Source organism: Nilaparvata lugens, chromosome 4 (genome assembly GCF_014356525.2).
Source record: "Nilaparvata lugens isolate BPH chromosome 4, ASM1435652v1, whole genome shotgun sequence".
NCBI classification, from domain to species: domain Eukaryota; kingdom Metazoa; phylum Arthropoda; class Insecta; order Hemiptera; family Delphacidae; genus Nilaparvata; species Nilaparvata lugens.
In genome coordinates, this window is record NC_052507.1 from 57,848,825 (window position 1) to 57,871,952 (window position 23,128).

Genomic DNA, 23,128 nt, shown 5'->3' on the forward strand with positions numbered 1-23,128 from the left:
AACTAAAAAAATGATTTCATCCCAGTCGTTGTTGCTTGAAAATGAATATAATATCGGCTGAGCCTGCATTTTTATCATCATCCTGTAAATATTTTTTATAGATAACACTCGAATAATCATAAAAATAATGATAATTGAGAGAATAGTATATCATGTGAATATATATTATATATTTATTGCATTTTTGTATGTATATATTATATATATTGTATGGAATAAAACAAGTTCTATATATTAAATTGTGATGATCTTATGAATAATTATTATTGTGATACAAATTTTCGTTGTATTTTGTGGTGAAATTTTATTATTAAATTTATAACAGAAAACAAAATTTTCCTTCAATCTATATACCCATTTCCTCCAATGAACAGGCTGTAAAACTTCCATACATCAACATTTTTAAAGATTTGATGAAATTTTTTATTTTTTATAAATTTAACACTGTATTCAGAGATGTGGCTTATTGAGATGATGCTTATTTTCTTCCTATGTGAAGCGGTTTGATGCTGTTTGCATGAATTTTGACAGCTTTGTTTTTTGCAATATATTGGCATTCTATTGTCCTTTAAAGTTCACTCCAATATCAAAAACAATTCACAATAATTTACTTTGATTCAATCAATGCTATGCATTTTTCGATGCACTCATCTCAAATATTTTTGTCATAACATGGGAGGAAATACTAAAGGATTGAAAAAAGAGACAAATATTTTAAAATAATTTTAATTAAGGCTTAAAGTGCTTTCTGAATAGTTGGTGCTTACACATCGTTACATTGCCATAAATACTATTTTACCATACTACCTTCTTGTGCCTTCAATAAGATTTGGAGCTCCAAATCCAAATAACATTTCGAAGACTTACATTAAATTATATATTGATCTCAAATTCAACAAATATTAAACTGTAAACATGTTGGTTATCAGGTAATAGAAACAGAGTTGAACACTGGATCAAGTTTTATGATGAAAGTTTTATTATTATAAATAAATACTGTACTTTATTCCTATTTCAATATGAATGGATTCTTTGATTTCCAGAATTCGATATCTGAAAATAATGCAATTATCTGAAAGAAATTCAATATCTTTCCTATAACTATACAGAGTTTAGGACTATTCCGCCAATATTACCTATTAATAGTTTGAAATTATTCTCAAATTTAGATAAACGAATTTCTCACAAATGAATGATAAATAGGGGAAACTCCACTTTTATTAGTCACAGTATCTTCACTTTTTTACTTTCCTGGCTTTTCCAAATTCAAATGATATTGATTTCATATTTTTTTCGAATTCGATTATACTATAATTTTTTTCCAAAAGTTTTATTGCTTGAAATTATTGTTTTTCCGACTTACCATCTGAGTCTTACGACAAGTTTCAACTTCAACAATGTATCTTTCAAATCATTCTCAGCAATAATAATTTGTAAGAATTGATTTTTTCTAGTACAGTATATCCAACAGATTACAAAGGTTCATTTTGCTCTCAATATTTTTTCATTCATTACGGCATTTTTTTCCCCATATGTCTCCCCTTATTCTTATTGTTATATAAATTGGAAAAAAAACTATTAGAATAATCTTTTCTCTATACTCAAACACATAGTATCCAATTCTCAATATGGATAATATAATTTTACGATAGACAATATACTTTATAACCACTTATCAATACTTTTGTATATCTCATTTTTGTACCTATACATTTTATTGCTGTGTGCTGTTTCATTTAAGCACTGGTAACTTTGCTTTGAACAACAATAACAATAAGACTTGACATGTACTTTGTACTTTTCAAGCTTTATGGAAATTACATAGCGAACATTTCATGATATGTAGCAAATAAGTAATTCTCGAGCTCGTATGAGTTTAAATATTTTCCAAAAAGGATTCAACAGTATATCAGCAATAATTTTCGTGATACAACAATGAGAACTTGGACAGGCAATTAAATTCAGTGAACATCACTGAGAAATCAATAACAGCGAATTAGAAGCTGTAATTTAAAGGCTTAGAACTGAATTTCAATCAGCTCAGTGGGTTTGGTGTTCCAAATACTCTTACTTCTAGAGAAATTAACAGATTTTCCACCATTTTGAATGAAAAACTGTTCTCAACATTTTAAAAATATGCATTAAATTATTTCATACATACTGTACAACAAATAATATATAACATCAAATAACATCTAGAATTATTATTAAAGTAGTGTAGTGTCAATTCAATTAATAAATGCTTAATATTTTATGCCTTATACATACAATGCCAGAAATCACAAATCGGTCCATACGGGTACTTCAATGAATACGATTTACTCCACAAATCACAATCATTTGAATATATGTCATTGATGATTCCAACAATCACTTGCTGGTGGAATACACTTCACTATGGATTCACTCATCTCTCATTAGCATCCTTTCCAATATCTACGCAAAAATCTAAAATTTGAACTGGCATCACCCCTCAGAAAACATTCTATTGAAATTTGCAAACATAATTAATCTTGCCAATATTACATACTTTACTTGCTAATATTACATCACCCATTACCCATTACCCATCACTCATCATGTTTCTATGATAAATCTTGCTGCTTGAGTGACCAATGAATATTAGTTGCACACCAAGACAATATATGAAAAGTAATATATCCCTTTTAAAAGTAACATGCTACTTGTATTTTTAATAGTACCGTATAATAATCAACACATTTTATACTAAGTTCACTTTTTCCAATTTCATTTTAATATGAGTTTCCTCTCTACAGCTTGTAAGTATCATTGGCCATTATCTTCCTAAATCATCAGAATATTATTTTCCACTGAGTTTCAATCATTATTTTTCAGCAAATTTGTTTATAACAAATTAATGAACACAAACATGTAAAGCCTACGTTTTTTATTTCTGTTTCCACATCAATCACCTGAATGTCTTATAGTTCCACACAATCCAGTTGGTTAATTATGTGCTCATATCGCTTCATCAAACAAGAAGTCGAAAATAATTATATTCCTCCTAAAACTATTCAATGAAGATATTGCACACGATGAATCAGAATCAGATATACCTATACTTAACACTATCTATATGTACCATTTATATAGTTTTTGAACCTCTATGAACAAACTTTTCAAGAATGATTTATTCTTTTATATTTAACTAATATTGATTTGCTCACTCGATCTCTTTTTAAAAAATAATATTAGTAAGATAAATTACATTACTTATGGCATTCAATTAACATAATTATATCGTTGATTACGTTAGCTACATATTTATATGCTAGCTTAAAAAGCAGATTTTCGAGTCTCCTCATATATTATATTATTCGATTCAACAATTTAATTATTTATACAGTTCAATGTACACAAAGTTAACAAGAGTTTAATTGGACTAACACGATAATTCAATGGTATTAATAATCATTGTTTATAATGTACACCCTACAGTACTTGGATTGTATGTACATTAAAATAAAACTATTATTCATTAGATTTTTACAGAATACCGATAGTCCTGAAATATATCTCCTCACCAATCGTAGGAGTTTTCTGATATTGCAGGCTGTTGAGTATGAAGACGAGTCAGTGTGGCTTTGGTAGAATTACTGTCTTCAAAGCTATTTTCGTTATTTGATATATTTTTGCCGTTGTTGATAGTCTCGTATTGGGCTAGAACTTCAGTGTACATCTGAAAAAGAGAGATCAGTTTGAGAAATAATTATTGAGACGGATGAAGAAACATTATTAGGTAGGTACCTATTTATTCCAGCATCATATCACCTCAAAGAAGTGTGAACACTCCCTACTTGAGGAATGCAGTGTAACTATGCCTCATTTTTTTCCTCGAGAGATGAAAAACTAGAATAGAAAGGACCGGAATTGTGGTACCTGAATAATTATTATTTATTCCAAAAATCAATAGTTCATTCATGGAAAATAGGATTCAACCAACCTGGAAGTGTCGTTTGATATTCTCTTCTTCTGAGCTCAGATTATTTGTCCTGTAGTTATTGTAATCAGTGCGGAAGGGATTCGTGCTTCCTCCTGAAACGAAAATGAGATAAAATACCTTTGAACTTATGTAGGATAGTATATTTCATATCTTCCAGAATCATGATATTTTTCACCCGAGCTTCAATCGAATAAGCGCATAGTTTTTTAGTCGAATACTATTGTAGGTCTATACATCTGTCAAACTCCCTCGAATTCAATTCACTTTCATTTATGTGTAGATTTGCCAATATTAAGGCTCGGTTGCAAATTTTACTTTTTTGCACAATCGTGAATTAATATCTTAAGAACAAATCGCAAAATCTTTCTTTTCAAAAAAGTATTGTGTGATTGGTTCTTGTGGCATTTAATTATTGTGACTTAAATTCAACAGGTTTTTGTGCAACACCAGGCCTGAGAAACTTAACTAACAAGTAATAGGCTAATCATTACTGCATTAAATTGATAAAGTGAATCTGTCATATTATTGATAATAATCAGATTCAATACGATGTTGATAAATTTCAAATTTGGCATACTGTAGCCTATTGATTAAATTTGAAATATAGATAAAAAAATAATATCGTGTGACCTAGCTGGCTCAGGTCTGGTGTCAGAGTTTTCAGGTCGCAACTGATCAATTTCAGGGCCTCTGACATGACCTAACGACTGCTTTTTAGGCAGCCGGGACCGACGGCTTAAATATAGATAAAATAGTGAGCGTTTTCCAGCAAAGTTAAACGAAAAACTCTTACAAATAAGCATCAGAGTTATTGATAATAATCCACTTTACCTTTTTCAAAAAAATACATTTTTTGGATTTCCACATAAAAATATTATGAAAATCATTAGACTAATTTATTGAACCTATTTCCTTATTCCAAAGTAAGTTAAAAATGCTGTTTAAATTCATAACAATCAATCGATTTTTGATACTATAAACATAGAAAATTACAGCATTCAATTCGGATTTCGTTTAATAATAAGAAAATTGAAATTACAAAGTGATAATATTATAATAGAGAAGAGATAGCATAAGAATATATCCATCCCATGGTATGGGTCATTTATGTTCTAAATTTCAAGCGGGCTTTTTGTTGAAACTTCAGACGATAATTATTGTCGACTACTGTCTATTATAACTGTTGTGACCGGGTGAGCAAGAACGAAACAGTATGAGAAAATACCAGCAACACATAGCTTCACGGAAAAGAACTACCCACTAGGACTATCAGATCGAGTTAACAGTGAAATTTTGAACATAAACGCTCAATATCATGGGATATCATCTTATATTATATTTTTTTTCTCTAACATTATATTGTAGTAGAGAGTATTATCGATCCTCTTTTGCTGTAATATTACCTTATATCATACTATCTTTTCTCTAACAATTATACCTTTAATTTTCTAGTACAGGTCCTCTTTATTGGTGTAAATTAAGGTACTCTATTTCAGTAGGCCTACTCTGTATAGTTACATTCAAATTCTATCAATGCCGTAGCTTATTGATCTGTTATTGAACCACACTATTATACTATATTATTACTCTTGATTATTCAACAATAGATTATTGAACTGTGATGAATAAAAGTTGAGTTTTTGAATTACCTCCAGCGCCTCCACCGCCGGGAATGTCTAGATTGCCACCGGTTGTGCCATAGGTGGCGTAATTGTCAGGCTGCTGCGACAGGTCATGCAACCGGTTGCTCGACAGAGCTCGCGGAATCGGGTTGCTCGGAACACCGTGGGGTGCCAGGTGCGACGTTTCCTCAGCAACCTGTAACAAAATTAATGGCTAAGGTTAATACGCTCAATAAGGCCCCACACGGATCATTTCGGGGCTCATTATATTTGTTCGATATTACTTGTATTATTGTTATTGAATATGTAGTATGTTTTTTATCCAATAAATTATAATTATAATTAAAATTCAAATTTGAATATCCAACGTTGGTTATTAATTACAAAGAAAACATCTCAATATTTCCAATGTCTGAATTCATTTTCTCTGGCATTTAAATAATGAAATTTTAATATTTAGGCTATATATTCAAATGATTCATCATCAAAAAGCATTATTAACTTCATGCCTAGTTTTATTTATTTCTAAAGATTATAGTAATAAGTCTGAAGCATCATTTTTGGAAAAGGTTTTGACGAATACCTATAAATTTTCAACAGATCTAACTAGAACCCTACTTTCTCATGTGTCCCAAATTTAGACTCCTGAAGTACAGTGATAATTTCGTAAAATAGTCTATAATGATAAAAAATAGAACTTTGAATAAAGACTTGAATGATAATCTGGAAAATTGGGACCATATTTAGGCCCGGTTTCACAAAAGCATGTTGAATTTCAATCGGGATTGAATGCCACTTTAATCGATCAGTGAAGCATATATTTCATGAGAAGAAGGCTTCTCTGATTGGTTTTCATGATAATTACTCTCGTTATTTCAACAGGGCAACCTGGCCTCAGTCTTATTTCTTGTCACTGTGAAAAAGGAAAGTTTTGGTCGTTTATTTCTGTTTTCTATAATGCTCATTTTTCGAAAGTAAACTCATTATTTTAGTGAGTTTATTCTCTATTGGAGTTTTCATTTATTCATTGAATAAATAGGATCTATTTTGTATAGAGGTGATATATATGGAATTATTCTCTCAACTTACCTGATGCGGATCCTCAGTCTGCGGTAGGTCGGTTACAAATCCGGTGTCTTTATGGTAAAAATTGATGAATATAAATCCGGCCAGAACTAGGGCGCAGCACAGACCGTATCCTCTGAATGTGGCTGTTGTTCCTGTCAATATTGATACAAAATGAGTGATTTTAGACCATAAATCATGATGCAATACCATATATTGTGGAGAGAGAAATAGAAAGAGAGGGATAGAGAGAGAGAGAAAGCGAGTGCGACTGAAAAAAGTATGCAAACATGAAAGAATACTTTTTTGAATGTATGAATTCAGGGCTACTTTCTTGTATTTATAAAATATAATTATAGTACCCTTTAAAATTGATAAAACAATGATACAAATTGTAACGTAGCTCCTAGTTTCGGTGATCACACCATCGCCAGGTGTAAAATAACAGTAATATTCTCAACGATGGCACTCAGTGATCGAACACTAGATTCAGAAAACATATATGAAACATTGTTCATTTCACTTGTTAACAATGCCATACAATCTCTCAATTCTTCAACAGCTCTATTACAGGTTTCATCCGCTTCTTTCAAATCATTTAGCTTGGTTTCCATTTTCAAACTGGTGATATTCTCTTCCATTGCATTGGTGCAGCTCATCATATTCTCGATTATCTGAACAGACAAGCCTGCACTCTCGTTTTGGAGATTGTGCTCTACGACTTTCATCATAGACAACAATTTGCCTTGCAGGGCGTTGAGAGATAGGTCAAGGATTTTCACTTTCTGGGGGATTGATCTTGGAATGTCATTCTTTGTTTCATTTTTTCTTTGTCCTCCTTGTCAGAGGATACAGAAGTTACAATTTGTATTATTGTTTTGTAATAGTGTGAATATTATTGAGTGAGTATTATAATTGTAGTTGTTTTTGTGTATCGCAAATTATTTTCCAGGTTTTTGAACTGGAATGAACTTTAATTTTAACTGTATGTTGAACCCTGCGATTTTAGTGTGGGAATAGACTATGTCTTGTTTGAATTTTCTAACTTGCTTATTAGTTGTCAAAATTGAAGCAATTTTCGTGCATTTCTCAAGTACTGTTCCTATTTCATGTCGAAAAAGCCACTGTATTTAAGAATTGTACGAGCATCGACCATTTTGCAGCTTTGGCTTTTCCACTGGAAGTTATGCTCAACGCTCGTGGAGGGGGAATAAATTTCAGTGAAAAGGACACAGTACGATTTGAGACACCGACGCGCAACAATTAAAACATCATGTAACGGGGTTCGAGCCTCGGTCCTCTGAATAGATCTGTTTTCCATTCAGAGGGACAAATTGACAAGTTCTCGTTATATTATCATTGATTTTGATCTAGTTTGAAGAAGAAACCGATAAAATCAGTAGAAGTAGTAAGAATTAGGAGATTAATTGCGTGGGTGAATCTGAGTAAAGTATAGTGAGTTTTCTTAAATCGTATGTGAGTGTTTCTAAAGAGTCGAAGTTTGAATTGTGAAAATGGGAGTGCCAAATTTTTGTTGTTTTCGTATTATAGCTCAAAATTTAGTTACATAGAATCACCGAGGCCGAATTTAGTTGCAGGAAGTTAGCAAGTTCCCCAGGTGTAGAAATTAAAAATTGAATAAATGCCTTCTGTCCTTAATCAATTACTGGATAATTTTTTTTTTGAAAATTTGACATGTTACTTGACTTTTATTATTCCGTTCTATTTAGAATTCAATAAACCTGAAGTTGAATTCTACTATTAGTATTTTTCATTGAAGTTCCTGGCTCGTAGTTGCTAGTTGCTAAAATAGGTGACAATTAAATAATGATGATAATCTGTGCATTTGAATGAACGAATCCACTGAAAGCTCCAAACCAATCATGGATTCCAACTTAAGTTGAGTAGTATAATATCAGCAAAAGTTATAGAAGAGTAGTTATAGAGAGAGAGAGAGTGTGTGTGTGACAGGGAGTGACACTGGAAATATACCGTATTCTTTTGCATTTGATTTAAAATATGTTTTGTTCACATTGTATACACAAATATATCGTATTAACAATAATAACACCCTCATAAACAAATAGATAACCTACTGCAAGTTCCATTTCCTAAACGACAGCTCTGGGCGCGCAGCTAGATTTGCAGCATGGTTGTAGCCTCGCGACTAGCGATATCTTTCAGGAATTGGACCAAGTGAATGACTCTTATTCCAGTTAAGTGAATGACTCTAGGCTGTAGCCATGCATTTCAAATGGAGAGACCGTTTTGGCGAATCCATCTAAAATCGACCGGCCGCAGTCCCATCGCAAACGCAACGCAGCACAGTCCCATATGTCTGAATCAACCTTAATAAGGCTGTGCAAAGGCGGAAAATAAACTCTCTACTGGTGATATTTTTCAAAGTTATTCGATTTGTATATTATCAAGCTATCAAAATGAAAAGTTTTATCAAGAAAACATTTTTCCGATCAACTTTTCTTGAGATATGAGAGTCGAAAGTTTTCTTCGGAAAACATTTTTTCCGATCATTACTTTTTGAGATTTATAAATTTTAAATTTTTGGGACAGAAAAATTCGAATTCAGTAAGAGATAAATCCATAAGATTTAAAAGATTCATTCTTGATAGTATTGTTATTCTACCAAAAAAACTCAATAAACGTTATTTCTCGTCATGTTTAGTAATTTGAATCACTTTCTCAAAAATTAATATTTTCATGAAATTTTTGTTTTATTCAATCAACAATATCATGAAGAATTTCTATTCTGAATCTCATGGAATTATCTCTTACCGAATTTGAAATGTTCTGTCCCAAAAATTTAAACTTTATATATCTCAAAAAGTAATGATCGGAAAAAAATGTTTTCCTAAGAAAACTTTTTTATTTTGATAGCTTGATGATATACAATACAAAGAACTTTGAAAAATATCACCAGTAGAAAGTTTATTTTCAGCCCTGTAGAAGATTATCTAAGAAATAATCCATTGTTTTTTGAACTATCTCCACTCATACTATTATTATTATTTTCTCTAATAATGTGTAATCTTGAACTTTTGACGAGGCCTGAAATGTACTGTAAAAATGTATTTATTGGTCAATAAAACAAATTTATTTATTTATTATTATCTTTCCATTGATAAACTTTGGTAGAATAGAATTTAAAAACTTATTTTGAATCCAAATAAGGTAGAGGTTGCTTAGCAAGATATCAAATAATACAAACATCCTAAATGGAATACAAAAATATATAGGGACAAACGTACACAAGTGAACATTATTTTCACTCATTGGAGGACTGAAGCTATTATGATTATGAATTGTATATCCTAGTTGTGGAAATTATAGTCATATATATGTGTAAAAATGAAAATAGGTCTGCCCAAGGTACCTAGAATACAGGTATTCTAGGTACATTGGGTCTGCCTACAGTTAATATAGGCCTATCAAAGAGCTACTATCTATGTAGTAACTGTAGGTCTGCCTACCAATAGTAAAATGGAACAATAAATATTGAGTGTTTGAATGCTTGCTTACCGAAATAGTTGACGAACATTCCGCCGATGACAGCGCCACAGCCCCTGCCGAGTCCGTGATGGATGCCCTGCAGCACTCCCTGTGCCGAACTCCTCAGGTGTTGAGGTGTGTTGTGCGCGATATATGAACAGCAGGCAGCCCACACTGCCGCGTGAGTGATTCCTGCACCAGACATTCAAAAAATAAAATACTTATTTGTCCCAAAAACATAATGACAATGGTTATACAATAAAAAAGTAAAATACAATATAAAATTACATATATCACCTTTAAGCTTACATTGTAGCAATTGGTTCGTCAGAAAAACAAGGACATAAAAGTATATCAACGAAATAGATTTTCATAAAGCTTATATTGATGAGCAAATTGTATTCTTTGAAATACCATCAAATACAATAAAAATATATTGAACTGGAAGTCCCTGCAGGGTTCGAAAAAACCTGAGCGCAGAGACCCAGTGTTCAATTCAACAAATATTTATTCTATTGAGATAAATTCATATTCTTCATTCACTATACTGGCATAAACATATGTTTATTGTTTCAAGAATATGGAGCCTACACTCGTTCCGCAAAATTGATGTGGTATTTTAAAAGATAGCCTAAGTTAATGATGAATGAGTACTGGTGATAATTGGATCAAAAAATAACTTAGATATGGGTAAATCAATAATCATGAACTCTACATAACCTCTGGACTATTTTAACCCTCCGTCGGGCGCAGCCGGCCTCAGAGACCAACCAACAATATAATTTCCCTCTTCACTCCATACAGTCGGCCGAGCGCCCCACCACTCCATTTTTTCGTCTAAGTCTATCAACCTCACAACATGCCAGCCTCAGTCAGTCGCCAACTTTTGCATAGTTCGTGTTATTACAACATGGCTTCACAGGCCACATGCACCTGATTATGTCATAAACACAAGATGCTGGCCAATGTTTATTTTTTATGCCTACCTGAATTTTGAATGTTGTGCATCAATGCACAAGTGATCTCGATTGGAAATCAACTTGAACCTCAGAAAAGGAAAATATATCTAAAAACTTTGTCTCATCAGCTTGTGATGGGACAATTAGCCCGGCGAAGTCCCAATACAAGTAGAATGCCAATTCAATTGCAAACTCGCTTGAAAATGTTTTTGCCCAATGAACTTGAAACATTAAATGACCAACAATACCTCCCAAAAGAAGAAAGTGTGGAGTATGAGTGACTGAAACAGGATTCAGGAGAATGACAAATTAGAAAAAAAAGACAGATTAGGATGACAAATTAGGCCACTGTGCCAAACCTGTTTGACTGCAGCTAATTTGGGAGCCTCAACATCACAATGACTAATTATTGAAGATCAGTTCCAATAATTTCAACGAATAGCCTAAATTTCTAAAAGAAAAAATATTTTTTTCTTTTACAATATTGATAATTTTCATTTTTAAGTTTAACCATACTAGTAGTGTTCAAAAAATCAATTTTTTGTAATATGTTTGGTATAATTACTTAGAATAGATCCTACCAATCATTACCCTATTAGTATTTTGAATTATAATTGATCTAGTGTGAAGTGGTGGTTAGAATATGAAGGTGGCTTCTCAGGCCGGGTGCGCCCGATTTCGGTTCGGCCATAGGTGCGCGTGATGGAGGGTTGAATTAAGGTTAAAACCAGTTTTGTGTGAATGCCTGTTGTACCACCTGAATTGTATCTATTTTCTATAAATAAATAAATAATTAACAGGGGTGCTCACAGTGATTGGCGGAGGGGGAGGGGCGAAAACGCAGACTGCGTCATTGAAATTCTTAAGCAGTGTTAAAAAAGACCACTGACGACTTTTTTTGCGAGGATGCCTTATTTGTGGAGGGGCTGGTACTTAATTTGAGATATTTAAAGGGGGGGATGCGTCACTGGTTTTTTTAAACCCCTGAATATCGCTTGAATGTGAGCTACCGTATTATTAATTTCTTGATTATTTGAGTTGAGGAAAATTTTTGAAAATCGTCATGTATATATACTTCTTCATCAAGGGAAACTCCATCAACCTTGTTTTATTTTGATCTTCTATCATCGAATTTGTTTTACAATTCAATGGATTAATTAATATTCAATTACAGCTTCGTCTGTGCATAGGCTGATACCGTGAAAGAGATAGTTTAAGTAGAGACTAAAATAATATTATAATGATGTACTGTATGTGATTGTATTCATTTCTTGCCTATTCGTCTAGATTAGATACTCGTCTAGATATTTTCTAGAACCTTGAGTTGAACATTCGAATTATCCATTGAGAATTTAAATCCTTTTTAATGAGTCACGCAATGATTTGATTTTTTGTTCAGCAACATATTATTTCTACAATGCAGAATAATGAAGGATTTCATACTTTTTCAACTGCTTGAATTGATTTTGAAATTTGGATATTTCTATATTCGATAATAATATTATTGAGTATTCATTTCTTTCAAAGTGGGCTATCAAGTACATTCCATACGTCATTTTTATCTTGGCTTACACGTTCATACTCGTTGTTGATGAAATTTTTTGATAAAACTAAAAATCAGGCATGATGTCCTGAGAATCAGCAGCCGATTGGAACATGGAAGCACTTTCATCCTAATAGTGTTGACTGAAAGATATATTGTTTTTCGTTAGCTACAAGAAGTGAATATTAATAGTGAAGATGATTTATTTGAATAAAACCTATGAAGGTAAGGAATTTTTACCTCTCATTTACCTTGCATGAATTCGAAAGGCAGAACCCACCATGGATTCTTCAGATAGGAAATGTACAAGAATCGCAGAATATTTCCCACCAGTCCCAAACAAAGAACCTGTAAGCAAATGCATGGATATCCATTTAAAATGACAGTGATAGAAATATTAAATAAATAATAATGACAGCAATTAATTCTTCCCCTATCTATTATATAAAATTATCTATTATATTATAATAAGGGAAAGAATCGGTTTATACACGTACGGGATGGGGGATTCACGAATGACGCATCATCACGTCTGAACTACTAGGCTACACTGATTAACTTGAAATTTTGCATATAGATTCTCAATTTACGAAGGATGGTTATAGGCTTATTCTAAATCTCTATTTCCAGTACGTCAAGTTTTCAGTTTGTCATGTTACAATTGGACCCTTGCGGAGCACGGGTACCTGCTAGTCTATACTAAATTGCAATCGTGAGAATCATTCAATTTCATATAGATTCTAATAATAATTAATTTGAAGTACTACTTACTTTGACGTGGCCCATTTGAGTGATGAGTTTAAAACTGAAGAAGTAGGCGAATATTTCGGATATGTGATTGATGACTGATGCTACTCCAAATAATGTTGGTGATCCACCATAATCCTGGAAAAAGCACTCAGATTACTATTTCACTTGATCTCATATCAATTCCGTTCGTTTTCCACAGTCTTCTCAATAATTGTTATAGAAGTTATCATCATCTCATCATCAGAAATATTTATATAAATACGAATTGTTTTTCAATTGACTATCAACTTGAAGAATATCAGTAAGAAAAAGTCAGTTCATTATGTGAGCTCCCTTTCCGACCAATTCTAATAGGTTTGACGTCGATCTCGCTATAGGCCTAGCTGTTGTGAAGGAGGTCTTCAGAGTAGCCGTATTAGAAGGCATACTGTAGCTTTATAGGATGCCTAACATGTGAGTCATAATAGGTGCAGTATAAAATGTAATGTTCTGAGTAAAAACATTGTATTTTATTCTTATCACTCAGTGATAGTTAATTATAGTTTGTGTGAAATAAGTTGAGACTTGGCCCTCCATCCAAAGAAATTACATGGTTACCAATTCATGTAAAATTGCAACTTTCTCAAATTTCCAATTCAACGTCAGAATTGGATGTAGAATATCATCCCCGATATCCCAGTAGTGCTAGAAGAGCTTCAGGGTTGAAGGATCAAAAGGAAATTTAACTTTTATGATAAAATTGGAAACATCGCGAAAATATGTTTGTCTTTTGAATATCACTTTTCTCATATCCAGGCGCTGGCTTACATTGAGCATACATGAGAGAGGCAGAGAATTTGACTTCGGATTATTGTTAGGGGGTCTTTAGTGTATATGAAACTCGATGTCGTCACGTCCCAGGGTGGTCGACAGCTTGGGGGGGAGGGGGGTAAGTTGTAAAAAACGCGCGTTTATAAAATCGCCTGTCCTGCAGTTACTAGTACAGCTATTAATTTTTTCTCAATATTATGTACACATAACTGGCTTTCAATGTGGTTCTATAGGGACGATGTCAGGATACACCACCGTCAAAGTCAGACACATCCATCCTAGCACTGAAAATCAGTCTTGTTTTGGCGGTGGCAACTTTTGTCGCTCTTGTGCTGAAAAAGAAGTGTCTTGTTTTGGCGGGGCGAGTCCGTGTCTAATTTCTCTACCTGGAAAACAGTCTCTGGTTGTCGCTATCAGCTTTTGACGCTTATGTGAGTTAAGCTGACAGAATAGCTTGGAAGTAAACTGGTTTCAATTTTGGCGAAGACTGTACTTTCTTTGAAATATTCTTTTTAGAACTTAGTGTGACTGTAGAAGTGTGGACAATACTCCTGCGTGACATTGTCTCTTATCTCAACCTTATTTAGTTCTATTGCTTCCTCTCTCATTCTCTCTCTCTCTATCTCTCTCTCTCTCTCTCTCTCTAACTCTCTCTCTTACCCGGTTGTGTGCTAATGCTCTCCTTTCTTCAAAACCCCTCAGGGTTTTGTTATTATTTCATACAATGCTTCAGACATAATTATCTACAACCTATCTTGAATTTGACTTTCCCATGCCTAGATTTGTAAATTTCTTTGTGTCAATAATATTCATTACTATCAACTCTTGCTTGTAATATTGTGAATTCCCCCATTCCACCGAGTAGGATTGTATAATATAGTTGATGTAGCATCGTACTGGAGGGTTAATGATTGAATGTGAGAGAGGGCCGGCCGTGCAAAAAAAAACTAAAACTGCAATTCAATTAAATCCTCACTTCTTCACTTTCTCACTATAGGCCTATATCCCTCAGAACCACACTCTCTTGTGAAATACACAATCCCCTACACTGAAATAATTTTACTCCTTCAAGTTATGTGCTCCCAACTTGATAATACCGCCCGTTGTTCTCTCAATAATATTATTTTGTTGAACGAGCGTTAGCAAGTTCTTACTTTTTACTCAAGTTCAAAGTTGTTGCCAGTCTGTGGGTTTGCTTGTTTGTTTGAATGCACTACAATAACTTTAGAAAGAGTTGATCGATCAGCTTCAAATTTTGAACACGCACTCTTCGAACCTTTTTACAGGTCAAGTTCGTTGAACAACAAAATACTTCACTCACTTCTTCGTCCTTTTTCAGGATATAAAAGTAACATTGAAAGTACTGCATGAGACAAAATAACTTGCTCCTGTGTGTCTGCCTGACTATTATCCTTCAGTAGCATACGCGTAATATTAATGATACAAATTGTGATGGCAGTTGCTATGTCGTTGGTATTATTGATTTAACAAAATTTGAATTCTGATTCTGAATCATTTAACCATACGGAGAAACCTATGAAGTCCTATGGATTCGCGTAGGCCTACAGCGTAATATTAATAGGAAAACAGCTTAATGTTCCTTTTCCAAAGATAATATAACAGTAGGCTCCACTGGGATTCTATTCAAATTGAAAAAAATTCTATAGGTAGCTTCAAAATAATTTTGGTCTGCCATCTTCGTTCCGCCATATTGAATCAAAAATTTTCTATGGGAAGGTTTTAATACAAGATTCGAATAATAAAGAATTTCAAGAGACAATGAATGGTGGAAATCGCTTATAAATATATCAAACCGTTTCAAAGATATTCACATTTTAGTGTTGAAGTTTTTGGATATCTGTGATACAGAAATATTGCTCGCCTAGAACAGGATAGATTATTCATCACATATTCTTATCATCATCGTTCCCTAGCAACCTATTTTAAGCGTTTATATAGTAGCTGCTGAGAGAGATTTATGTGATAGATATACCTGAATAATACTATTAAATACTATATTCGACTAAACAACGAGTGACCCAAATGAAGCGATTCAAATATAAAAAAAGAAAAATGGGAATGCGAAAAATATTATAATATTTGGAACTCCATAACTTATCATTTAATTAAGAGACATTTATAGGATTAATAATTTATTGAAAAACACTAATAATTCAGTAATATTGCACTAATAGTTTTAATTTTAGATGACTCTCTCCTGGATTATTGAGTTATGTGTTGGATATTCCACAGTGATTGCTGCATCATCTGAGAAAACTCCGTAAAAGTGATCTCTGTTCGAAATTAACAGAATGCTCAAGTATAGACATTTAGAAGAAAACAAACATTTCATTTAATGTTCATTGAAATCGACCACATCAGTATTATTTACACGTGAATTACCGGTAGTGTATTGTTAATGTATTAAGATTTGAGAAGATGATATGAGCATCTTATTGGTTTTTCTCTCAATGATTGAAATGAATGGCTAAATTGCTTTTATATAATCATGAAAATATCACAGTTTATTACATTCCAGTACAATTATCTTGTTTCACAAACCATTTCTAAGTAGAGCTCTTATGTATCGTAATCTTGCCATACAATTACCAAGTTGATTTCATTCAACTTCAGTGGTGCCATTTCACCAAACTGCAAAAGGGGGGGGGTAAAAACCAAGGGGTATTGGGGGGGGGAGGAATATACCCCCAAAGGATAGAGGGACCTGGGTTTTTCCCCATAAATGTTACATTAGAAGATGTTATTATATGCTTCATTTTTTCCAATTTTATACAAATGTGGTTGAAGTATCAATACAAACATATACAATCATTATTAGTTATTTAATTCAATCATGGAATATTTATTAGAAATATGGGTCTACAGAGAGGCCCTAGAGTAGGAATACACTGAAACAGATTTCTTAAAAATCATGGAAAAAGATAAATTTTTCTTTTACAATGACAATTTCAACAATTTCATTGTGGATCATATTCTAATTGGAAAATAACTTCCAGTTAGAAAGCTGAAGATACATCAAGCTGTTTCCTTAATTCTCAACAACCATTTACATACATTTTTGATTGTCTGATTGTGCCCTTTCTTTTGCTTTCACTGTGACATCTTGCAACTTGTTAATTCTCACATTGAAATTTATTCAATAACTCACTTATTGTGCTCTGATCAATAAGTGTACCCATTCTGTATTCAAATTATACCACAACCACAGAGAAAAATATATTATTTATTACTCTCTACCCATACTTTCAAGGCAATTTTGCTACATTGTTGATACTGTAGAAGGAATTATACTACTGCTGATAAAGAAAAGTATTAAATCATTATGAGACTCTGAGGATTCGTGTAGATAGACCCGCATTTTCATTATTTATCTAATCCTTGAGGGGGGCCTAGGCCCCCTAGGCAGCTGATTATAAGTAAAAATTGATATTGATATTTTCATAATACAGTACACCTGAAGAATTGGCAAAGTTTATGGTAAGGGGTGAGGAGGTACTCAGCTCTTCCAACTAACATCGGATTAGTTTTGTGCAGTCTACTATAACAGACGTTCCCATATGGATGTTACTATAGACGTATTTATCATCGTATTCAATTTCTGTTTGTTAGTTTGTTTGTATGTCTGATGGAAATCGAAAACGGCTCTAACGATTTTGATTAAGTTTGAAATATAGAGTTTGTGATACGAGAATCATCATTTGGATTAGGACTCATGTTTAGGATAACTCACTGAGGGAACTTAAAAATGATTAGGTACTGTAATAATATTCATCAACCGAGTAGCAGCTGACTGAGAGAGTTTTCCGTCGTCAGTTAAAAACAGTTGATCAAGAGAGTTTTTCATCGTCAGTTGAAAACAGCTGATCGAAAGAGTTTGCCATTGTCAGTTGAAAACGAGACAGATGTGTTGAGTCACCAAGTTTGTTGACGTAATTTTTTTGAAGTTATTGCATGATTCGAGAAAATGGTGCAGAGAGCAGCCGAGTGACAGCAACGCAACGCAAATTTGAATTTAAAACATAATGATTGCGGTAATATCAATCAGGTAAATGCTAAAGTAGTCAGTTTTAATATACCTGAGTAATTGAATTATAGCAATTCATTCACTTCTAAATTTCCATCTCTATGTCTTTGTACTTTCAACTCTGTTTCTTTGATATTGTTATCTTCATAGACGTGAAGTAGATAGATAAGGGTGGGTGTCTTCCATGAGTAAAATGAATGTCTATTTCCGACTTCTGCAGTTGAATACTTGTAGCTAGTAGTTCTGTGAACAGTAGACCTCGTACAGCATTTATAAACAGATCTCATTGTCAATATGTCACTTCAATTAGCCCTTCGGACATCGGAAAAACATCCAATGACTGATTGGCGTGTATTGACGATGACAATATTACCTGTTATAAATAAAACCGAGAGCATTGCCAAGCTGTAATCATCAAAAGCTAATTTACAAACATGCCAACATACATATACAGACAGAAGCAAATCCCGTCGTTGAAACGTAGAAAAATCAATCATCAAAATATTATCATGAAAAAATAACATTTTCCCGCTATTTTGGGAAATGATAACTGTATATCTTCCAGTATTGAAAATGACATTCAAAATGAAAAACAATACTGAATAATTTTATTATATTCAAAATTCTCAATGTTCGAGTAATTAACCCTCCAGTAGGCCTAGACTACATTCAACACAGTAGAACCTATATAATTTGTAGCTTAGGGGACCAAGCATTTAATACGAATACTGATCCCATCTTTGCCCATAATTAATTCATAATATAGCCTCTATGAATTAATATTAGAAAATATTGTTAAATATTAATTTGACATACTTGTAAAAGATTTCAGAGATCAATACAACTGTTCAAGAGCGAGTTCTTCAACCAAGGGTGTCTCTAGTTATATTATTATATGTGAATCCATAGAACTTTAAAGTTCACTCCGTATGGGTAAATAATTAACAATCAGCATTAGCTGTTATGAATAAATGGGTAAATTGTGGTAATTGCATGCAATTAATATTCCAGCTTACTAATGATAAATCACAACACCCTTTTTTCCAATTCGCTTCATCAGTTGATGTGATTTTCGGTCTCCTCATCACTGGAGTTATTAGTTACTGTATCATAATTTTCGATGAACTCATTACTGGAGTTATCAGTTACTGTGGCATATTAGTGTATTTATCTTTATGGGAATACTAATTACAGTGTTTTTGATGACAAAACTACGAATTATAGAGAAGTTTCAGTGTACTCACTAATCTTGACAATTGACCTATTAAGTGAAGTTATTTTTGTTTTGTGTCAAGAAATTTACTAATAGTTCTATTATTTAAGCTCCAAATAACTGCAGAAAAGAGAGACAACTGCACAAAATAGGAATGATATATAGGACTTATAAAATATATATAGGACTGATAAATAGGAATTATACAGTTACAAGATAAGTCATCGACTGATATTACTACGAAGAGGGATAGAAAAGAGTGATAGGTTTCAGAAATAAATTATTGTCAATGGTCTTGTTAAGAATAGCCTACATGTGGGGATTCATCAGAACAATACCATTGTTTGAAAACCAGTCAGCTCTGCGTAGTACAGTCCGTCCAAGAAGTATAACCTGACTGTCTTGTTTTTGAAGTGTCAGAGATTTGATGTGTCTGACTTTGTCGTTTCTGTACGGATGTAAAAGTGTCCGGTTTTGGCGCCTAACGCACACGCCAATTCGAGACTCTTTCAAAACAGTCTTTCCCTGTCGCTGGCGTACGGTGTCGATGGATGAGATAGTCGCTGTCCACTCCTGTCAGGTTCTGGGTGTGTCGGAGGACTAAGGTGGCGCGTACCCGGTTCTATACATTTTTGCGATAAACCGCATAGTTTCCGTAAAAAAATAAAATATCTCGAAAAATGTATTTTTTTATCATGGACTTTTTGTTATTTCTCGAATATTCAAGTAATTAGCCGACTTAGAGGAAAAGGCTCCCAATAAACGTTGTAGGCCGTTTTCTTGCTGAATCCAATGATATATATAGTTTGGGGGTTACGATCATAGATGCGGCGGTGGGAGGGGGATAAGTAGCACTGTTACGCTGCGGCGCGGTCCTCCCCCATGATTAATGCGCGTAATGGCCTGTCTATCGCATCGTTCCTACTAGTCTATGCATTCAAATTATGTATTTCAGGAACGCTATCTTATGTATTTTCGGTCGCTGAACACGATTTTTTAACTCTCAAGCCTTAATAATTGATAATTCTCATCACAATATACTAATTATGGTCAAAATTACAAACTTCATCTCATTCTGCAAGGAAACTAAGAAATGACTGTTTGAAATAAACGAAACTTGGGTTTCAAGATATATATTAGAATAGAATAAAGATAATATTCATATATGTTTATGTTCTATTGTTTTTATCTAAAATTAATTTATTGTGATGCGCTGCAGGCTAAATTATATTATCAATTGCACACTGGCCACGCTTACTTGATATTAATATAGTGGTCAGTTAATTTCCAAGAAATATTTGTGGAATTTCTTAGTTCTTCATGGTGGAAATGGAATTCATTATTCATTCATTATCATAATGACTATGTTTAGTATGAAAATGTTAATCTTTCGTGAATCTTCAGTTTGTCGTGAACTTTTGAGAAATTATATCCAATAATAATAATAGATATGTGTCAAATCAAAATGAAATGAAAATTTAAATATTCATTCATATTATTTCTAACAGTATTATTATAATGATATTTCACTAACTTTTGATTGATTCATCTATTATGGTATTCCCGTTCAGACTGTTTTGAAATGGTAACAAGTTATTCAGTATCAAAATTTGGGATTCGAATAGTTTTGGGCCATGCCTGTTATTCTTTCCCAAACATATTTATATGATTTGTAATTTTATCCACAAATGAATGAATGAATGTATGTATTCCTGCACGTAGCTAACGTATGGATTATACCTTTATAGATTCTTGCATGTCACATTAATAAATCTCTGCTACAGATTTAGAAATCAAGTCTCGATGGTTTGGAGAGCATATTATTGGAGTGATTATTTTACTCTGCTGCTTCTAATATGTTCACTACCTTTGTTCGATTTTAGACCATAGACATGAAAAGCTATGCCCACCTGTATCACTCCATCTTTATTGAGAATTTTCGTAACTCTTCTCATCACAAAGTTTCCATAATCTTGCAGCGTATTGAAGTTTTGAAAAGTGAAGTAGGAGTTGAATTCAGGAGAGCCATGTCATCATTATGCGAATTTGTCAACGATATTTAGGGATTTAGTCAAATCCACAACTAGTTCCACTTACAATTTCATGGGCCAAGTGAGATTAAGAGTTTTTTTTTTCAAATATCCATCAGATGTTGACAGAGATTGCGGTTATTGTAGAAATGCATGCTGCACTAAAACTTCAATGCTGAATTATCTTTAAACAGCTACCTAGTAAAAATACAGAGATCAGTTCTTTTTGTTCTAGAATTAACTAAGACTAGGATTTTTGCATCGTGGAGAATGAAAGAACTCTGTTTCTTTTTATAGGTGAGAATACACTTTTACAATTTGCCACAACTATGTTCAGATAAAAATCGTTGGAGACCGAATAACTATTTCTTTCTATACGTTCAAAAGAGAATCACACACTTCTTCACTTGCTTCCAGACCATTGATAACATTATGCAGATTCTGTTGTCCATCAGAGTCTTGAAGAAAAATTTTATGTTCTCTTGAGAAGATTATGCTTCTGGAAATCATTCTCATCTCTCATTATTCTTGTTTTACTTCATTAGATGACTTTCTTCACAATCTCCAGTGATATCCATAATGATGTCAACATACTTGAACAGAATATCTTTGATGGAAGATTTCGGTCCAGGATATGATTTGAAAATTTTGAATTTTGAAGGTTGATGTTATACTCTAAATGAATCACAGAATGTATCACAATAAATTAAAAACTTTATAAATATTGTACTTATTTGAAAAATTGAATACAAAATCAAAAACCTACTCACTATCAGTTATTTACAGCTGATATTATATAAGTTATGTTCAATCTAATAGAATCTATAAAGATTAAGTTATATTAACATCTCCTTAATAACTTTGGTGTAAACGCAGCTTTAGAGTTGTATTTCCTTTGTAATCAAATATTTAGTCATATAACATGGAAGTAATTGGCATTATTTGTTATTCAACTGTAAATTTTATTAGACAATTTTTACTCCTGTTACACGGTGCTCTATATGGGGTAGCCTATATTATTTGTTCACTTACTCCATTACTTGACTTTCGCAATTCCAAAGTGATCATTGAACTAAATCGAATAATTATTCTCTCTCAATGGAATATCATTTTTTTATCGACTGAGAAACCCATTAGATTCCTAACAGGATGGTTTATCATTACAGTAATCATAAATAATGATAATGAGATGAAGTTTGTAATTTTGACCATAATTAGTATATTGATGAGAATTATCAATTATAAGGCTTGAGAGTTAAAAAATCGTGTTCAGCGACCGAAATACATAAGATAGCGTTCCTGAAATACATAATTTGAATGCATAGACTAGTAGGAACGATGCGATAGACAGGCCATTACGCGCATTAATCATGGGGGAGGACCGCGCCGCAGCGTAACAGTGCTACTTATCCCCCTCCCACCGCCGCATCTATGATCGTAACCCCCAAACTATATATATCATTGGATTCAGCAAGAAACGGCCTACAACGTTTATTGGGAGCCTTTTCCTCTAAGTCGGCTAATTACTTGAATATTCGAGAATAACAAAAAGTCCATGATAAAAAATACATTTTTCGAGATCTTTTATTTTTTACGGAAAAACTATGCGGTTTATCGCAA

The 23,128-nt window shown here is 33.0% G+C and overlaps 1 protein-coding gene across 1 annotated transcript in view; it reads right to left on the bottom strand.

Annotated features, from left to right (window-relative positions):
- Nucleotides 1-710: 710 nt before the first annotated feature.
- The window catches only part of LOC111061502 (major facilitator superfamily domain-containing protein 6), a 28,006-nt gene continuing 5,588 nt past the window's right edge, over nt 711-23,128 (bottom strand). Inside the window, exons 5-11 of the mRNA XM_022349192.2 lie at nt 13,432-13,545; nt 12,912-13,008; nt 10,189-10,350; nt 6,676-6,806; nt 5,614-5,782; nt 3,965-4,056; nt 711-3,700 (exon numbers count right to left, since the gene is read on the bottom strand). Of these exons, the coding sequence (XP_022204884.2) occupies nt 3,542-3,700; nt 3,965-4,056; nt 5,614-5,782; nt 6,676-6,806; nt 10,189-10,350; nt 12,912-13,008; nt 13,432-13,545 (924 nt within the window). The 3' untranslated portion in view covers nt 711-3,541. The remainder of the gene's footprint in view (nt 3,701-3,964; nt 4,057-5,613; nt 5,783-6,675; nt 6,807-10,188; nt 10,351-12,911; nt 13,009-13,431; nt 13,546-23,128) is intronic.